The 20,111-nt window shown below is 41.1% G+C and overlaps 1 protein-coding gene across 1 annotated transcript; it reads left to right on the plus strand.

The window, feature by feature from the left end:
• Window positions 1–508: 508 nt before the first annotated feature.
• LOC131238744 (uncharacterized) lies at window positions 509–2,088 on the plus strand. The gene has a single exon (XM_058236351.1). It carries the CDS (start codon window positions 509–511, stop codon window positions 1,952–1,954), a length of 1,446 nt encoding a protein of 481 aa, XP_058092334.1. The 3' UTR covers window positions 1,955–2,088.
• The last annotated feature ends 18,023 nt before the right edge of the window (window positions 2,089–20,111 follow it).

The following is a 20,111-nucleotide window of genomic DNA, read 5'->3' on the forward strand; positions in this document are numbered from 1 at the left end:
GAATCACTTTAATAACGCAACCATTACGAAGCCGTCCAATGGTTGGAAAAAAGGATGGCTGCGCGCAGAAAAAAAAGGCTAAATCATGAATGGATTGGGTCATTTGATCAGAACAATTTTTTTTTTTGTGTGAGAGTAAATGAAATATGTTATAGACTTAATGGACAGTTCAGATCCATGGATTGGACTGTCCAAGTGAATTCATATAACTAGGAGCACTATAAGTATAGTGCTCCGAGAACACTGGAACATTTCTATTGATGGAAGTTGACACAAGCCCATGTGCTGAGCTTCCACACACCAAATCCGAGAAGGGAAGTGGAGATCTAGCATCAAAGGAAGCAAAAATTCAACACGAATACAATTTAAAAATAGTTAATAATAATAAATTAATAATTTTTAATTCAATTAAAAATAAATAAAACCCAATACTTAAATCCAACCTTACATTCCAATCTATGTACATGAATAAAAACCAGAAACAGCCATTAACACAAGCACAAAAATCATGGGCTTTAAGTCTCACCAAACCTCCAAAACCCACTCCTGTTTATCTCTGAGGCCCACCACCATTGTCAGCTCAGTTCTGCTCATCACCTCCTTCTTTCTACTTCTCTCGCACCCTCCGAACCGCCTCACCGAGCCCCGGTCCCAAGAGGCCCACCTCCAGTTCTACGGCGATCTTCGCGAGGCCCGGTTCGCCTGGAACAGGCTCTGTTTCGGGCCCATCTCGGACAAGCTCAAGCTCGCTGTCTTCTCAAAGAAATGGCCCATCGGCGCGGTCCCTGGCGGAATGGAACGTCACGCGCACACTCTCTTTTCAGAGCTAGCCGCTAGGGGCCATGAGGTTCACGTCTTCACCGTGCCATCCGACCGGCAGGCTCGACCAGATGTCGTCCACGGGAGCCTGCACCTACACTTCGCGAGCAACGATGCAGGCTCCCTCAATTGTTCGTTGGCCGTCGAGACATTCCACCGTGAGAATGACATCCGTCCGTTCGATTATGTCCACACTGAGAGCGTGTCGTTGCCACCCTGGCGCGCCAAGAACGTACCCAACGTGGCCGCGACATGGCACGGCATATGGTACGAGATCATGCACTCGACCCTCTTCGAGGACCTCTTGTGGGAGCCACGAGGCCCGTCCGGGTCAGACCCACATCTCCACGAGGCAATGCCACGGCTCGTCGACGAGATCAGGTTCTTTTCCAGCTACAAACAGCACATATGCATCAGTGACAGTGCAGGTGAGATCCTAGCCAACATATACCAGCTCCACCCTCGAAATGTCCACGTCATCCTCAACGGGGTGGACCACACCAAGTTCGTGCATGACCCCGAGTCGGGTGCGCACTTTAGAAGAAAGCACGGGGTCCCCACTAACGTGAGCCTGGTGATGGGTGTCGCTGGGCGTTTAGTGAGGGACAAAGGCCATCCGCTTCTCTACGAGGCTTTCTCCGCCATAAGAGAACGCTACCCCGGCGTACTCTTACTGGTTGCTGGGTCTGGCCCGTGGGCCCGGCGCTATGAAGAGCTGCACCCGCAAGTTAAGGTGGTGGGAGCATTGGGCCCATCGGAGTTGTCTGAGTTCTACAACGCGGTGGACGTGTTCGTGAATCCGACGGTGAGGCCGCAAGGGCTTGATCTGACGTTGATTGAGGCGATGCATTGTGGGAAGCCATTGCTGACGACCAATTTCCCTAGCATAAAGGGAACGGTGGTGGTGCATGATGGGCTTGGATATACATTCGCGCCTAATGTGCGGTCGTTGATAGAGACGCTGGAGTGGGCCATACGAGATGGGCCAGTGGTGTTGCGGGAGAAGGGCATGGCTTGCAAGGCGTATGCGTTGTCCATGTTCACGGCGACTAAGATGGCGTCGGCGTATGAGAGATTCTTCTTTTGCATGAAAAACAGTAAGTATTGCCAATACCCACTTCCTTCAGATTGCTAGAATTCACACATACTGTATTTCTTCTTTTGATTTACAATTTCATCTTGTATTGAAATTAAAAAAGGGTGTTGCTGTGTTTTCTGTTGGAAATAGGACAGATGGGGCAATGGGTTGGTTTGACCTGTGGTCCAATTAATCTGCTCCGCTTCAAAGACAGGTATCAGGTTAGGCTCGTGTTTTGCTCGACCGGACTTGCACGCACACGCGCACTGATATATATATATAGAGGATAATGATCCAGTAGTATTGGATACAAATGGGTGTGAGCGCGCACTGATACATATATAGGATAATGAGCCAGTAGTATTGGATAAAAATGGGTGCGAGCCCATGTGATGATGTGTGTCAGACACCCATATTGTGGATCAGATGCGCCCTGTCGGACGTGGATTTCCTGCGAAAGCCTTTCCCACGAAGTTTCCTGCGCAAGTTCCTGCGCAAGGATGCTGGGTGGGGTCCACCTTGATGCTTGTTAGAAATACAACCCGTCCATCCGTTTCGTGAGAGGCAGATCCAAAATTCAAGTGGGCCACACGAGAGGAAACAGTAGGAATTCAGTGAGCACCGTTGAAACATTCTCATGGCTATAAATGTTTTGTATGAGGCTTTTATTTTATTTTATTTTTTGTGTTTTAACTTCATCCCAACGGACTGACCTTATAAACGGTTTGGATGGCATATAAATATTAAGGTGGAGGCCATGAAGATTTTACCATTAGGAATTTCTTTTCCCAATTTTCCCTCTCGTGTGACTCACTTGGGTAGCGTGGTCCACTTGAGTTTTGGATCCACCTTAGCTTTTGTTGCATGTCTTAAAATAAGTTCATAAAACCGGTCGACTGAGTTGGATTAATTTCTTAATAACATCACAGTGGACCTCACCCAAAATAAGTTCGCAGAATGGGTGGACGAGTTGCATTTCTTAAAAACATCACGGTGGACCACAACTAGCATACTTGCACGGAGCTTACTGATAAAGGCTTTTGCAGGATATCCGCGTCCCGCTTGTCAGTCATATCCACCGTGGATGATGAGTTAGGGATGTCGACTGGCGTACCGAGCAACTCAGTAGTGTAACGAGTAAACTTACTTTGTTGGACTCTGATAATGAATCTTATCTATGCTTTCCATTCATTTTTTTTTTTCTCCAAGTCATGGTTTTAAAATCGAAACATATCCAAAGTTCAAGTGAACCATATCACATAAAACAATGTTAATTGAAGACGTGCTATTGAAAAGTGTTGATGCAAAAATCTGGCACGTCCTCTTCTGATCTTCCGACTGCACAAGGAGGCAAAAGAGATAAAAGAGACCCTTGCTAAAGCTGGGGACCCTCCGATGCCAAAGTTAGGACTAGGATCATTTAGAGGGATTTTTAGGAAAAGTTTTTGCGTACCTTTCACCTTGGAAATCTCCTGTATTTATAGGAAGGGGAGGATCCCATTGTACCAGGGTTCTTTTCCTTATATTTTGGGAATTCGGCATTAATCCGTTTTAGGACTCCAGCCAATTCCGAGATCTTCGGGATTGAGGATTCTTTTACTAAATTTTCAGGAAGGTATTTTGAGAAGGTATTTTACTTTACATCGTTTCTATCTTGCTCGGATCGGACTCGGCCAACTCTATTGGTGAGTGAGTCTTGACCGACTATAAAGGGTAGAGCTACTTGCCTTCTGTCGGATGAGATGAAACTGATTCATAATCAGTGTACTTTCTTAATTCGATAGCCGATTCTATAACTGACTTAAAGATGGGTCGATTTTATGGTCGGTTAGGTGGCTTTTGAGCTTTGGGCCTTAATCGGCCTCTTTCGACGTTGCTGTCTCATTTTCCGAGTCAACTTTATGCGTCTCGTAGATTTTGCTTTATGGCTCTGGACTTTGTAAATCTCGATCGGAATTCATTTCTTATAATCCGAACTAAGTCTCTCCTTTAAGCGTTAATATGCTTGCCTTGGGATCCCGGGCAATGTCAGTAGAGTTGGTCCATTCCATAATCGAGTTTTTAGACTCGTTTTATTTTTCCCCAACAAAAAGTAATCATGAGTTACAAAAGTTTTGGATCAAGTTGATGTGTTTTCCCTTCATGCATGCATGTGTCACCATACAAATAAGTTGACAAATAAAAATCACTGTAGGCCCTAGGAAGGTTTCAACTGTGGATGCCATTATCCCCGTTGTTTCCTGCATATTGGTCTACTTGAGCTTTGCATATGCTTCAATTTTGGGATCATGCCCTAAAATGATCTGGTAAAACGGGTGGACGACTTTGAGAGTTTAGTGTACTGAGTTACTCAGTAGGTAATCTCTTCCATCAGATAGATAGCATGTAAACAACATAGTGGCCCCAAACATAAATCTTCCTCAGGCGTTCCTTCTCTTCTTTACTTCATATGGTGTAGCAAATCTGAAGTATGGATGGGATTATTTGTGGAAGAAATGGCGCGTGCATACATTGCCTGGGTTGGATCTTTGGCAAAATCACCGAGTGGCCAACTGGGATCGACACTACTAGATCACGGCAGGTTGAGTTCAGGCCTGATTTCTAGGCCCATTTAGTACATAGGTCAGGTTCACCTGAGCCGAACCAAATCCATTGCCACCCAATATTACCATGCCTGGATACATGGTGTTCATGGGACACTTGCATAAAGCCACATACTGGGGCACCGTGCATCCAGGGTTGTCAGTAAGCTGTGGCCCGGTTGGTTTGGAGCTAGATTTTGAGCTGGTTGGGTTGGGACAGGTCTTTTTCAGAAATTTGGTTTTGGCCTATGGATGCAAGAGTTGGGTCATGTTGAGGGGGTCTAAGCCAGATTTTGAGCTGGTTGGGTTGGGTCAGGTCTAATCAGAAAATTGATTTTAACTTAGGAATGCAGGAGTTGGGGTCATGTTGAGGGTAAAACCAAGCCAACTTAACTTCAAGAGGATCCAGCCTAACTTGAGGAGTTCAACCCTAACCCAATCCAAATTCCTCTCTGCTCAACCCTTAACTGGCTTAACCCAACTTGAACTGAGCTGACCCAAATACATGTGGTTGTTCCCAACCTAACCTAATTAACCCAGCCTAAATTTACCTGAATCTATTCCATTTCAAACCAGGTTGGAGTTTTCCAACTCTAGCCCGACCTGAGGACTCTTACAACCCGACCCAAATTCGGGTTGGGTCAGCCAGGGTTGACGGGAATCAGATTGCAACCGTATTTTTACCCATTGACAGTTCTGTAAGCGTACGTCACTAAATGCTCAAATGAGAGGCGCTGCACGGCAACCTATCTCACGGGTTGCAACATCTCACATCTAGATCACATGTCCATCAATCTGGACTGGACGATTGATGACCGTTACCTTGAATGGCCCATGCAATAAATACCGCACTATTTGGGTGTTCTTGGGGCCCACCGTGATATATGTGTTTTATCCACGCTGTCCATCTGTTTTTCCCAGGAGCTGGACGTGGCCCAAACTCTGTGGGGCCCACGGTGATATATGTGTTTTAATCGACAATGTGCATCCGTTTGTATAGGTCATTTTAGGGCATGAGGCCCATGGGCAGCTTGTTTAGTGGATTTTAATTTCAGCCCAAATCCGCACACTAAAATAATGAACGGGCCCTCTCTCAATCCCGAGTTGGGCCTTGGAAGGAAATTTTGCTAGACATGGACCTGTCCCTGACCTGTTTGTAAAGCATCTAATCCACATGTGGCATACATGAACTTAATCTGGACCATTGAAGGTTTGAGTCCTCTTCTGAAGGAAACATTGCCTGAAATCATGCTGACGGTATTCATCAGACGGTTAGATAATTCGATCAGCCTCTATTCATAACGGGGACCCACTATCTGGCGTGTTCGAATCTCAGATATACGAATTCTTCGTCCTACGGGAGCGAATTAGGTGAGACCCTGGCCTCACGCAAGACGCACACACCAGATAGTGGGTCCCCGTTATGAATAGAGGCTGATCGAATTATCTTAACCGTCTGATTTTGTCCATTCCAGTCCTTGATTAATCCGCTCTCTCGTATTACTCGGTTAAGTGCGATTTTCTCATGCGCAGTAGAGGGGGACGCGGATTAGCTACGGACAGGGTGAGTAGGGAGACTCACTACTGAAGTGAAGTCACCAAGTTACGTAGGCCCCAACATGATGTATGTTTGTAACTATACCGTCTATTCATTTGGAGAGATCACTTTATATCACTAGCCAAAGAATGAGGTAGATCCAAAGCTCGAATGGACCCCGCTACAGAAAACAGCTGGGAGAGTGACGGACACCATTGAAACCTTCCTAGTGTCGGCCATGATGTTTAACACAGAAATGAACGAAGGGAAATGACAAATATCAGCTTGATCGAAAGCTTCTGTGGCCTTTGGAAGGTTTTAATGGTAAGCGTTCAATCTCCACTGTTTTCTGTGGTGGGGTCCACTCAAACTTTGGATCTAAACATTCTTTGGATTCTGCCCTAAAATGATCTCTCCAAATGGATGGACAGTGGATACGACACATATATCATGGTAGGCCCGACGGAACTTGGTGACGTCACTTCATCGCCATGCAAACCTGTCAATAGGTAATCCCCGTCCAGTGGGTGGCCACTGTGCGGCCATTCGCGGCACAGATGCCAACACAGCACACAAGTGCAAGATCCGAAATATTCATGACGTGGGGACCGCTGCAAACCCCAAAATACCAAAGTAGTTTACTCATCAGGTGGGTGGTCCCGCATGTATAAGACGAATGGACGGTTAGAAAAGGACGAACGGCAGTCAATTTTCAATATAATGTGTACCCCCGATGAGTAAGCCTTCATGGTTTTATGGCCAGGGCATTTTCATACTGCCCTCCACCTATTGAGTGGGCCGGATCCAACACACTTACTCCACATCAGCAGGTAACTCGAAAATCACCTTTTAAATCTCTCTTCGCGCGAATGGCCTCGTCATTTCGTTATCCTTAAGAAAAAAAAAATCTACTGAGAGAGGAAGTATGATATGCGATGCTCTATGTCTCGCACGATGCCTTGTCGTTTGCAAAAACCCTTTGCCTTTTAGTCCATCTAAAAGATAGGGTTAAAAATTGAATTATTGGGCCTTGGTCATCAGGTAAGGGACATGATTCCGTACATGTGGGGCCATAGTTCGGTTATCCAAACTGATGATCTCATAAGATACACAGTTCATTTGGGACAGCTTGAAAATTTTCAAAATTGGATGATCTTAACCTTGCCATTAATGGCCCACAAAAAGAAGGTTAAAGGGACAGTCCATATTCAATGGAAAAAAGTTCAATGATCAAAGGATTAAAATCTTCAAACGAGGGAAAGTTTCTATGGTCCCCCACCCACAGTGAGGCACATCATATGAATGGCTTGGATCATTGAAACATATCATCACATATACAGAATCTGGGGCATCATTGATTTTGATCCATGGTGACCCACTTCCCTAAGTATGCATTTTGTGTCAGCAATCAATCAATTCGAGGTAGAAGAAAATTCTGAGTGTCCACATCAGCATGAGTATCGAAATGTAAAAGGGAAGGCTAGGAATAATCTCGATACGAACATCCACAACGAATTGCTGTATGGGACATTTTCATAATGTGAGGCCCATGCATCTTTGATCAAGATAAGATGGGACTAGTTTGAAACGTCACCCACTGCATCCATAAAGGTTTTTCAAATAGGATCAATTTCTAGACAGACCATCAACCACAGAAGAAAATCTAGAAAGGATAAGATAGCATTTTTATTGGCATGAAAGTTCCTGGCCGTACAGAAAAGTTCGTCCTCAATCTCATCATCATCATCATAGTCCTGTCCATGCAGTGGAATGCTGATACCATACACCACTTCTTCAAATGCTGTCAACGTGGCACGTGTGTGGGAGCCATGACATTCATAGGCTGGTCCTCGCAGCGATTGTCCCTTAACCCAAAAATCGGGTCAGTCCATTTATCAGGTGGGCCACAGTTGTATGGAGAAACAGTTGGTCAGAAGAAAATCAATGGTCAACATCCAACTTAAGTCGCTCATCTGATGATGGGAATGGTCTGATTTTAGGATAGGACTCATGCACTGGGGGTACATCTGATGAACGCCTTAGATCCTGCACACACGTGCCAACATTCTGCACACATGTGCCATGTTGGCAAGTGTGTGGGATCCAAGGCATTCATAAGGTGGTCCTCGCGGTGAATGTCCGTTAACCCTAAAATCGGGCTAGTCCATTCATCAGGCTGGCTACAGTTGTAAGGAGAAACCGTTCGAAAGAAGATAACCAACGGTCTACATTCAACAACACATGCAGCTTACCTGATGAATGGGATAACCTGACTTTTAGGATAGAACTCATGCACTGAAGGAACATCCGGTGAACGCATCAGATCCCGCACGCATGTGCCATATTGCCACGTGTGTGCATTTGTGTGGGGGGTCTGGAACCAGCATTCCTCAGCTCCCCCACGCAGTAGATTAGGGCGACCTTGGAGGCTCGTCATGGTGTTGAGGGTCAGGGCCTCCTGGCACTACCCTGTTATACCCTACATCTAGCATTGACGTCCCACATCTTTTACTCTCGAACAAGTTCCCATTGTCGATGTTGTGGGCCACACGTTGTTGGGTCGAAAACCCAGGACACAGGCGCCCTTCCGACGTCGCCATGCAGCCGAAAAACATGATTAAGAACACCATGCACGTAGTCTTTACGTTCGCCATCTCTCTCTCTCTCTCTCTTTCTCTCTTTCTCTCTCTCTCTACTTGGAAGATGTGAAGGAAGGGGAATTTTGGATGCAGTGAGAAGAGATAGTTATAGGTAGAATGCAACGGCATGGATAGTGGGAGCTTTTAAAAAGCTAATGACACCGTTTTGGCATTGTTCTAACCTTCGTTTCGTGCGGGGACAGATCCAACCGGGACCTTGTCCTCTCTCCCACATGGCTCCCCTTAAAACCAATGGTTTCTGTTATCCACGTGGCCCCTAAACAAATGGTTTATCTTATGCGCTTCCCATTACCATAGTGCACCTCATATACACTTACATTTCCATTAGTCTACTAATTTCTTTTTGCCACTAGTTATGATTGGATGATCAAGGCAATTATATGGGTCCCCGAAATAAGGAAATCCAAACCGTTGATCTGATGGATCCCACCATGGTTGGGGGATGCCGTCAAAAGTTCCAATGTTGGAAGATCCAAACCATTTGATCGATGTTAGACCTTTTCTTTCCGTTGAATGTGGATCATTGTTGCATTCTCTCTCTCATGCATGAACTGAAGTGGGCCAGCATTTAACTGAGTGAGCTCAATGAAAACATTATATTTAGACCTAAAATGGCAGACAGGAGATAAGAGCAAGAAAAACTAGCAAATGGAAGCGAATCAGGTTATCATATTGTAGCAGAGTTCCTACAGAAGAGATGGAAGATACACCCAACCTTTTTGTTTAACCAATTATAATAAGTAATGTAATGGAAATGTGTAATGATTACAACTAACTTTGTTTGTCTCCCAACAATATCTGCATTAAACTGTCCATTTCCTTATTTGATTTATCGTTGGTAAAATTGTAATGATGCCATTTTTACATTATTTAAATGTCAATTCATTATCAAAATACACTAACAATATATGTTCGAGATTTTCATGATAATGCCATGAAAAAGTATAATGTTGACATATTAATTTCTTTACTTATCTCTTGAATACATTTGTATGTCATCAACTATTCTTATAATGGTATAGTAGTGATAAAATTGTAATGTTAACACTTTTCTTTTCCATTACTAGAGAAATCGATGAATCAAGTGGGCTTATTTGTTTCACAAATTACAGTGGTAACACGAAAGGAAATGTGCAATGATTAGAGATTACATTAACCACATCTGCACAACATTTGCCTTTGACCACCGTTTCCTGTGTTTTGTTTAACAACAGTAAAATCAATATGATGCCATTTTTACCTTTACTGTGAAATAATTATCAAAATGCAATAATGCCATTGTTTAGATTCAAGATCTTCATAGTAATGTAACAACAAAGAAATGACTACAAATTTCTTTACCAGTCTTTTGAATGCATTTACATTTGAGATATGATTTTCAGGTTTAATTTCGTGGTGGTAAAATAATAATGATGATACATTTACTCTATATTAATGGGATAATTGGGGGAACAAACAAACTCAATTCTTTTTTATATATGCAATGTATGTTACTTCTTGCATATTTTGAGCAAGGGAAAGTCAATGCTGCAGTGTAATTAGCAATCGCTGGATCAAGTCTACTAGTAGCATTAATTCAATGCTCAAGCTTACGAACTGTTGATCTTATGGGCTCCACCATTGATGTAAGATGCTCTGCATATCTCTTGCAGTGCAAAATTCTAACCCATGAACGTTTGTCCATTTTTCCCATTGGATACCGACCACAGCTGCATCATTTTCTCTTTAACCATGAGCTTTTGACTGCGGCCTGAAGAATGCTGATCTCGTCCATGTTTCCTGGAGACAACTCTGGTTGATGGGGCCCATCATATCAACAGTTTAGAAACAGGTCAGGGGTCCTATATGAAGGGAGTCTTTCACATTAGCAATCTACATATTTGCTGATGATCAGAACTCTATAGTTCCTCTTTCAACTAGTGATATGTCACTCAATAGTCAGAACTAATTAAGAAAGGGTGACGAACTGCACTCATTCAGCTTCTCGAGTCAGAAATAATTCGACCTGCCTCCCTTGAATCGGGGGCATGACTGGTGGAGTCGGTCTGACCCCCTCATGGCCATAACTGAATCAACTCTCCCGAGTCAGATGCGACTCCGACTCATCAAACCCTGGTGCATATACAGATAATATAGTACATTAGCTATTCATTGCATTTCCAAAAGTCAACAAGGAATGTATTCAGAATAATCATTCAGTGGCTAGTCTACCATGGATGGGGGGCATTAGGTAGGAATGATTGGTGAAGAGAAAAAAAAAACCAACCCAACTGGATAGGAACAACCAACCCGAAATGGCCGAGGCATGGTTATGATGATGTCTATGAATAGATTACTATACACCAAACATTCCATGTATAGTAAATGGATAATAGAAATTAGTGTGGCTCAACACCTACTTAGTACGAAGCATTTGAAGTTGGTGTTAATCCAACTTTCAACGTAAGCTTGGTGCTAGACTCGTTGCGTAAATCTGACTCTTGAAAGCCCGTCCTAACATGTCTTTAGAATATTAATTAAAAGGTAATCGTGCCCATGAGGGGTGCATGTGGCAGGCTTAATTATCAATTGGTCTGTCCACCTAGTGGGTCTGAACGGCTTCATTTTTTAAATATAAATCTATCAGACAGTCTTATCCATCACTTTCTTTTTTACCATTAACCTTTTTCATCTTCTACCGTTGATTTAGTTGCTGATATTTGAATGGACATGAATGTCTAATAGGTATAATTCTGTGTATGCATGTTATCCATGCTAGAGCCCAATATATGGATGGACCAGATTGATTTAAAAAACGTGCCACCTGAACCAAAGAATGGTGGCTTTACTATTTTTGTTCTCCCTATTGTATCCTCATTTGGTTTTCTTGCCGACTAAATGAAAGCTCTGCAACAGGTGAAAAAGCATGGTTACAGTATTCGATCTCCTTGGGGCCCATCGTATCGTGTATGTGAAATCCAATCCTTCCATATGGTTTGGTCGTCTACTTTACATCTTGGGGCAAAAACTCAATCTGATGTAAGTGGCCCCATCGCAGGGAACAATATGAAAAATGGAAACAACATATAAACTTTCCAAATGTTGTGCAAAACCCAACATTTGGATTGGTGTAATTTTTGGATGTACAATGAAAATAAGGAGTCTCAACAGATGGAAGGGGTGGATGTTACAAACACAATACTGTGGGCCTCATAGAGATCAGGTGCCATAGCTAGTGGCCATATCACCTGTTCTAGAGGACTTGGTCGGCAGCAAACATGTCCCCCTCTATAGTGTGGTGTTAATGATGTTGATCACATTTAAAAAGTGTTTCTTACGGTAGTGTTAATGATGTTTGTTGCATTTAATAAACATTTCTTATGGTAGTGTTAATGATGTTTACTGCTATTTACCGCAGTAGTGATGGAGATTTTAATCCTTACTAATTACATGTATTAGACTATTAAAGTATGTATGTATCCTAGAAGTTGTAACCTTTGAAAAGTTATCGGTGAAAACAAGGTTGAGATGTCAAAGAATGATCAATCAAGAAAGATATTCGTAAAAAAATTAAAAAAATATATAATATTGATTTTTGAGAAAAATAGTGCACCTAGAGGTAAGGGAATTTAGTTTATCCATCTCAAATTTGAAATAAGTTTGAAAAATTGTTTCACAAGTGATCATGAAGTATTCAGTGGCTAATTTGATGTAGATAAATTTTCCAAAGACAAAAAGTTGAGCTTGATTAGAAAGATTAGATCAATAAATAGAACATTGTTGAAAGTGAATGATCCTATGACACTTTTAATATTATAGTCAAGGAGGAAATGGTGACATAAATATGATTAACATTTAAGAGCTTACAAAGTCTGAACAGGATGTTGATATTGAAAATTCTCTTTTCCTTTTTAAGGACAAATAAAAATAAAAAATAAAAATGAATCAAAGACATCAATCGAAAAATATTTTAAAGACAAGAAAGTTGGCCAGCATCCACAATCCTAAAATCTTAACGATGTGTATCCTTAGGTTAGAATCCATATGTTAGAATTTTTGAGTTCTATACACATTAATTTTAATGGGATAATGGTGAACGGTGACAATGGATTTATTACGGAGAGTTTCATAGAAGAAAGAAAGATATAGAAAGAAATATTTTGCCTAACTCAAAAGGCTCCATGAATATATAGTAAGCATGAACGGTTTTTTTTTGACAAAATTTGCTTAAATTAAATGACACATCTTTTGAAGTTTTTAGATACAAACTTTGAAATTTTTTAAAATTAAAATCCATCTTGAACAATATTGATCAGTTCTTACATTTGGTTGGTGAAGGTAAAAAAGTCAAAGTGGATATAAAGAAATTGATAAAAAAAATATAAAAAATAATTAAGAATATACAAATTATCCAAAGTTAAGACGTAGAGTGTAAAGTCTAAATTTCAGCAATGCATGAAATTGACACGAATGAAGAGATTACTAGTCATAGTTCAAATATAAAATATAAAAATAATTAAGAATACACATATTATCCAAAGTCTAAGGTTAAGATGAAGTGTAAAGTCCAAATTTCAGCAATGCATGAGTTTGACACGAATGAAGAGATTACTAGAGATGGTTCAAATATAAAGTATAAAAAATAATTAAGAGTATACATATTATCCAAAGTCTAAAGTTAGGACGAAGAATATAAAATCCAAATTTCAGCAACGCATGAGTTTGACATGATTGAAGAGATTACTAGAGATAGTTTAAATATAAAAAATAAAAAAATAATTAAGAATATACATATTATCCAAAGTCTGAAGTTAAGACGAAGAGTGTAACGTCCAAATTTTAGCAACACGTGAATTTGGAGTAGCTTAAGGGAGTACCTTACTACTTGGGAAGTATATTAATTGTAAATAGGACTTTCCAAGTTCTTGAGTTGGAGGGACATGAAGGCATGCACAGTATGATGCTCCTATGTCACACTAGTTATTTGTATAAAATACTTTGGCGTTGGAGTGTTGTAGAGTCAACTTAGGAGCTTTGTAAATTACAATGTTTAATAATATAAGGAGTGTTGTAGAGTCAACTTAGGAGCTTTGTAAATTACAATGTATAATAATATTAGGGACTAGCTTAATTCCATTGACAATAACCTCACATATAGAATAGGACCATATATCTTAATATTTCATGACAAAGTTCTATTAGTGATATTAAGATCAACAACTTCAAATGCCACGAACAGGTTCCAAATTTCAATTTGTGATAGTCAGATTCTGATGATAGCAAACTTGAAGCAACTATAATACCATCAACAAGAGGAAAAAAAACTTGTTACAGACACCTTTGGATCGACAATCCATGATGATAGATGTCATATAAGAGTCATTAATTAGAGGCAACTGTGGTGGACATGTTTAGATGAACAAGTTAAATCTTAAAAGATCAAATCCAGAGAAAGGCAATCGAACCAAATTCATGTACTGGGGATTAACCATCAGACTTCAGCTGGGACATATGTCAAGACAGTTTTATAAGTAGCAGCTCACGACCGCTTTAGACACGCAATTGTTTAAGTGTGCAAGCACAACTTTTCAAATTGAACGATTTAATGACAAGATCTAGATGATGGATTTGTTTGGACAAAACCTGGCACTTTCAAATGGGTGGCATAGATATGGACACATGGCACGTATGATATCTTTATGGTATATGTTAAATATATAAAAGATAGCTCATTGATGAGCAACTCTTCAAAGAGGTATGTCATGCACATGATTTAGAGATAAGAGTTTGTAATCATTAGAGCTATGTCAGTACTGAAGAACGTGTAAAAGGTTATTGACGAGATAACAATGCATTCGACAGAAGGGCTTGCATAATCAAATAAAGCCAACCATTACTTTAAAATTGGCAGTACGATGTCACCACATAGGCAATGGTTATTCTCACAATTTCATTAGAGAGATTGTAAATTGCAGAAAAGAGCAAAAGGAGAATGATCAACAATCAATCAATTAAACCCAATACAAACAAGTCAATTCCGGTGCATATTGTTTATCCAGTCATTCGGAATATTTACCTTTCTTCATCGCTTAACAAGCATGGAATCCTTGGTCTGTAGGATTAGCTCAGTTAGTCCTTACTGTAAATCAGATCGACTTAGTGATAGCTAATAGTTGTATTTTCCTTCCTTTTGTGCCTGTCTGCCGGATATGAAGGAGGAGTTTAGTGTTAGAATCTTCTATCTATGCTCATACGCTGGGTTGACAGTAAGTTATAATCTCGGCATTATTCATTCATCGCTCATCGGCACATTGCTCGATGAAACGCCCCGCTGTTCTCAACTAGGTTAGTGATCCCCCTTTAGTGTTAAGTTTCACTTTTCGCGTTCTTCTTTTACTTATTTCTTCTCAATCGTATAATTACTGCACTTTTGAAAGTTGTTGATTTTCAAGAGAAAAAACGAACTCATTGTCTCCAGTTTTTGTTAATCGTCTAATAGCGCACTCAACAGTTAGTTGAATAAACAGCCGGTATTTTGACTATTCAACCGCTCTATCTTGATGCAGGAATCAGTGGTTGCAGTTTAAATTGGACTTAATCAGTTATGACACACCTGCATACCTCACACGTCTACCATGTGGCTGAATTCTAGGCTAACAGCATTAAAAAATCTCAAATCATAGAGGCTTGGTGCAACTACAAGTCATATGAAAAAGCCCCAGAAGGTTGGCACAACAAAAAATATGTTTGATTGTGATCTAGGACGTGCATCATCATGGAACAATATTAATAGATAATAACAGATGATGAAGATCCAGCGGCACCGAGTGTATGAAGGATGGAGGTGGCAGTAAGATGTGGTTTATATGGTAGCATGGACAGGCAAACTGCTTTAAAGTATGGTATGGGTAAAGGTGTACACGAGTCAATCCGAGTCGAGCTTTGCCTAGCTTGGCTCGACTCGGCTAGCAAGACACCTCAGCTCGAACTTGGCTCGGTTTGGTCATCGAGCCTGGATTGGCAGCTTGGCTCGGCTCGGTTAGCAACTCGGTCCAGTTCGAGCTTGGCCGACTCAAGTTCAAGTTTTCGAGTTGCGTTCAAGTTTTCGGGTGAGGTCTGACTGTTTGATTGGGCCAAGCCACCAGGCCAGTGCTCAGGTGGGGTCTGCTAATCGAATGGACGCTGGAGAATAGAGAGATGATGAGAGGACTAGGGGAGAGTACCTTTCAGTTGCCGATCGTCCAGGCGAACGTTAGAGAATAGAGAGAGAGAGAGTATAAGAGAGTAGTTGTCAGTCGTCATTCGGGCGCTGGAGAATGATGAGAAAGAGAGGAGAGGAGAGTGGTTGCTGGTCACTGTTCGGGCGTTGGAGAACGGAAAAAGAGAGATGAGAGGAGAGAGATTGATAGGGTATGGGTCTGGCACTGCTGCTGGATAGATGGAGTGGGTTAGGGTTTTTAGGGTCGGGCGCTGTAGAACGGCTGAGACTCGAGTGAGTTAGGGTTTTTTTTTTTAAAATATTTTGAAATATATATACCCGGTCAAAAAATCGAGTCAATCCGAACAGAGCTTAACCGAGTCAGGTTCGAGCTCAAGACCAAGTCGAGCTCGGTCTAGCTTGAACTCGACTCGAAATTTTTTGAGTTGAATAAAACTAGCTCGAACACAGTTTTGAGCCGAGCTTTTCCAAGTCGATTCGAGCGAGCTAACCGAGCTAGCTCGATTCATGTACAGCTCTAAGTATGGGTGACTACAGGTGAATGGGCTGTGCAAGGATGGGTTCAGATGTAGCAGATCTATCTGAAGTCAGATGAAAGTGGCAATATAAAATAAAGATTCCAACAACTGGCATGTACTTCATTGCACCCTTGATAATACAGGGACTACATTGTGGAATGTTTACTTAATTCCATTAATAATATCCTCACACATATACAAAAGGACTGTATCTTTTTATATCTTAAGAAATAATCTAAAATGTACCACCTTTATGTAAAGCTGCTGCCACTACTTGTATCTATCTACAATCCTAACATGTAATATATATTACTTGGAGTATAGGAAATCCATGAAACATTAGGTCTCTCTCAAAAGATTTTTCCCGCCCTTGGGGAATGATCACAAGGAGCAGAGTCGAGTGATCGGTTGGGATACTAGGACTATTCATTGATCAATCCAGGCTGTCCATTAGGTCCAACGTACAATATTTCATATGCGACCCTGAGAAGATCACATCGATTGGTTGATCAAAGCCATCTATAAGATGGGCTTCTTTTTATTTGACAATCAAATTATACCACCAATGTGATTTTTCTGTAGTAGCCCATGAAAGTATGTTACATGATCGGTCCACATCCATGGATAGATAGGCTGCTGTTCGAGTTTTTCGAAAGAACTCAGAAGAGTCCACTTCTTGTGATGATTTCCCTGTATGCATAGCATATTTCAAAAACTTGACTCGGTATCTTTATGCATTGGGTCAACTCGAAGGTGTTTAAACTCAGAAACTCCACTCTCTCAAATTCTTTCAGGTGAGATTGAGTTGTGTTGATTCAACTTAATTGACGAGTCTTGACGAGTCTAAGGTGTTTAAATTAACTCAGATGCTTGACTAGCTCAAAAATCTTGATGACTTGAGTGGATCGAGACTCGGGAGAGTCAACTCGCAAGTCAATACTGGTCGCTGATTAGGTGGGGTTGCCAACACCACCCTAAGTTATCCACATCATCCATCTGTTTTGCAGACTTATTTTAACCTATGAAACAAAAAATGAAGTAGATACCAAGCTAGAGTGGACCACACTATAGGAAACAGTGAGGATAATGACACCTACTGTTAAAATCTTCTTTGTGCCTACTGTAATATTTACTTGCCATACAACTTGTTGATAAGGTCACGCGAAACTGGATGAAGGGAAAATACAAATATCAGCTTGATCCAAAACTTTTATGCCCATATAAAGTATTTAATGGTGGGTGTTTAATTACTACTATTTCCTACTGTATGGTCCACTTGAGGGTCGGATCAATATTATTTTTAGGCTCATGCCTTGAAATGAGTTGGCAAAATAGACCGACAGTGTGAATAAAATACATACATTATGGTACAGCTAACGGAGCACCGTGCATTATCAAATTACTGTTGGCAGTATGCAATCTGCATCAGCGCAATAAAGCCCTGATGCAACGACATTTGGTAAGACAGGAAAGTGTATTGGGTGGATCCCCGTGGTGGGTGGGATGGGATCCCTGACCGGGCCCACCGTGATGGATGTGTACACTGCCTGCCCGTTTTGAAAACTCATTTTAGGGCATGATCCCAAAAATGAAGTAGATCCAAATGCGAGGTGGACCATAATACAGGAAACAGTGGTAATCAATTATTAAAAACTTCTCGTGGCCACACAAGTTTGGAATCAAGCTGATATTTGTGTCTTTCTCTTCACCTTTGGCTTTGTGACCTTATCAACTGGTTGGATGATAAATAAACATTCCAGTGCCCCATAAAGTTTTCAGTGGTGCGGATTCAATCGCTACTATTTCTTGTGGTATGATCCATCTAAAATTTATATCTGCTTCATTTTTTGGGATGTAAGATACATACATCACAATGGGCCTCACACTTAATGAATGGTGTGGATGTAAGATACATACATCACAATGGGCCTCATACTTAGGATACACCCAAACCACGCCCGAGGAGCAGATTCTCACCCTCCAAAGGTAAGGCCCGGTCGTGGCAATGTCTGATTACGCCCGCCGATACGTAACTTGAGTAAATCAATTTCAAACAGGGGTAGATAAGGTGGGACCCGGACTCACCCAAGACGGTGTGGCCCTTACCGTGGCCCACCTTGATGTATGTATTTTGTAATCCATTTTTCCATATTATTTTAGGGTTATCTAAAAAGTGAAACAGATCCAATGCTCAGGTGGACCATACCATAGGAAACATGCTTTGAGCACATGTTTAAACTAATCAGCGTTCCTTCGAAACATGCTTTGAGCACATGGCTCAATCAAACGTTGTCACACCGGGGCTTTACTGTGTTGGGCCTCACCCAATCTGCTCGAATTAAGTGAGGTTAGGGACTTACTGAACACAGTAACGCTTCGGCCCTGGCGTTACCGAATCCGCTCATATGAGACGAGGACCTGGGCGGAGTTCTCTAGAGACTTGGTCCGAACTCTTGTCTACGCCTAGTTTTAAAAAGAGTGTGGATTCTCTATGCTGAAGGTACTGGAAAATTTTGTACCGTCATTTCTCATTGATCTATATTATTGATAACATCAGCTTACAAAATATACACATTTTCTTTTCGAAATAAATTAAGTATTATACAACACAACTTTTAATGTTCAGAACTTTTATTGGCCTCACCATAATTTATGTTCAAGATCTACACTGTCCATCAATTTTGTAGTTCATCATAGAGCATGAGCCTAAAAATGAGGTATTTCCAAAGATCAAGTAAACCACACCACAGAAAATAGTGGGGATTAAAACCTTCTTAGGGCTAACGCGTGAGGTTTCTTTGCCATCTAACTTGTTTATAGGGTTACATAGACTTGGATGAAGGGAGAAAACAAATATCAACTTGATTAGATCCTTCTGTGGCCTCAATTGTTTTACAAAGTGTAGTTTACTTAAGCTTTGAATCCGTCTTGTTATTGAGCTAATATTCTAAAATGATTTAAAAATACAAATGGACATTGTAGAGCATGAGGCCTACCTAAATTTTATAGGTCAAGAAATTTCATTGCTTGCTATGTGGTGCAGCACACTGGACAACAAAATTGAAAGTGTTGATATATAGAACCTGTATTGGCCTCATCATGATGTAATTGTCACATCCACATTCTGGATCCAATTGGGGGGAGTATGCCACACTATGGGAAACAATGGGAATTTGACTGCTACCATTAAAGTTTTTTAGAGCCACATAATACTCCAATCAAGCTATTATATATATATATATATATATAGTTTTATTCGTGAAGGTGTTTATGACATTATGAAGAGGTTAGATGGCAAATAAACCTCACATTAATGCACGCTAGCAAGGTTTCCATGGTAGCCATTCAATCTCAGCTACTTTTTGTGGTGTGCGCTCCACTTGAGCTTTGGATGAGCTTAATTTTGGGCTCATGTTTTAGAATGATTTGAAAAAAAATGATGGACGGCATATATTTAGCACATAAATCATGGTGGGCCCAGAGAAATTCTACACATTAAAAGCTATGTTGTGGAGTAGCAATCCAAGGGAGAGAGAAAATAGGTGTGGTTTGTGAGCTGATGTTTTACCCGAAGTGACGTAGACCAATGAGAAGCAATGACACAGAATTTACCTATGCCATCAGCAGAGACTATCCACATGTAGAAAGTTGTTCCCTCTTCGTCTTTTTTTTTTTTTTTTTTCAATATTGCCAAAAAGTTCACTGCTGCAGTTTAACGA

Source organism: Magnolia sinica, chromosome 3 (assembly GCF_029962835.1).
Source record: "Magnolia sinica isolate HGM2019 chromosome 3, MsV1, whole genome shotgun sequence".
Lineage (NCBI taxonomy): Eukaryota > Viridiplantae > Streptophyta > Magnoliopsida > Magnoliales > Magnoliaceae > Magnolia > Magnolia sinica.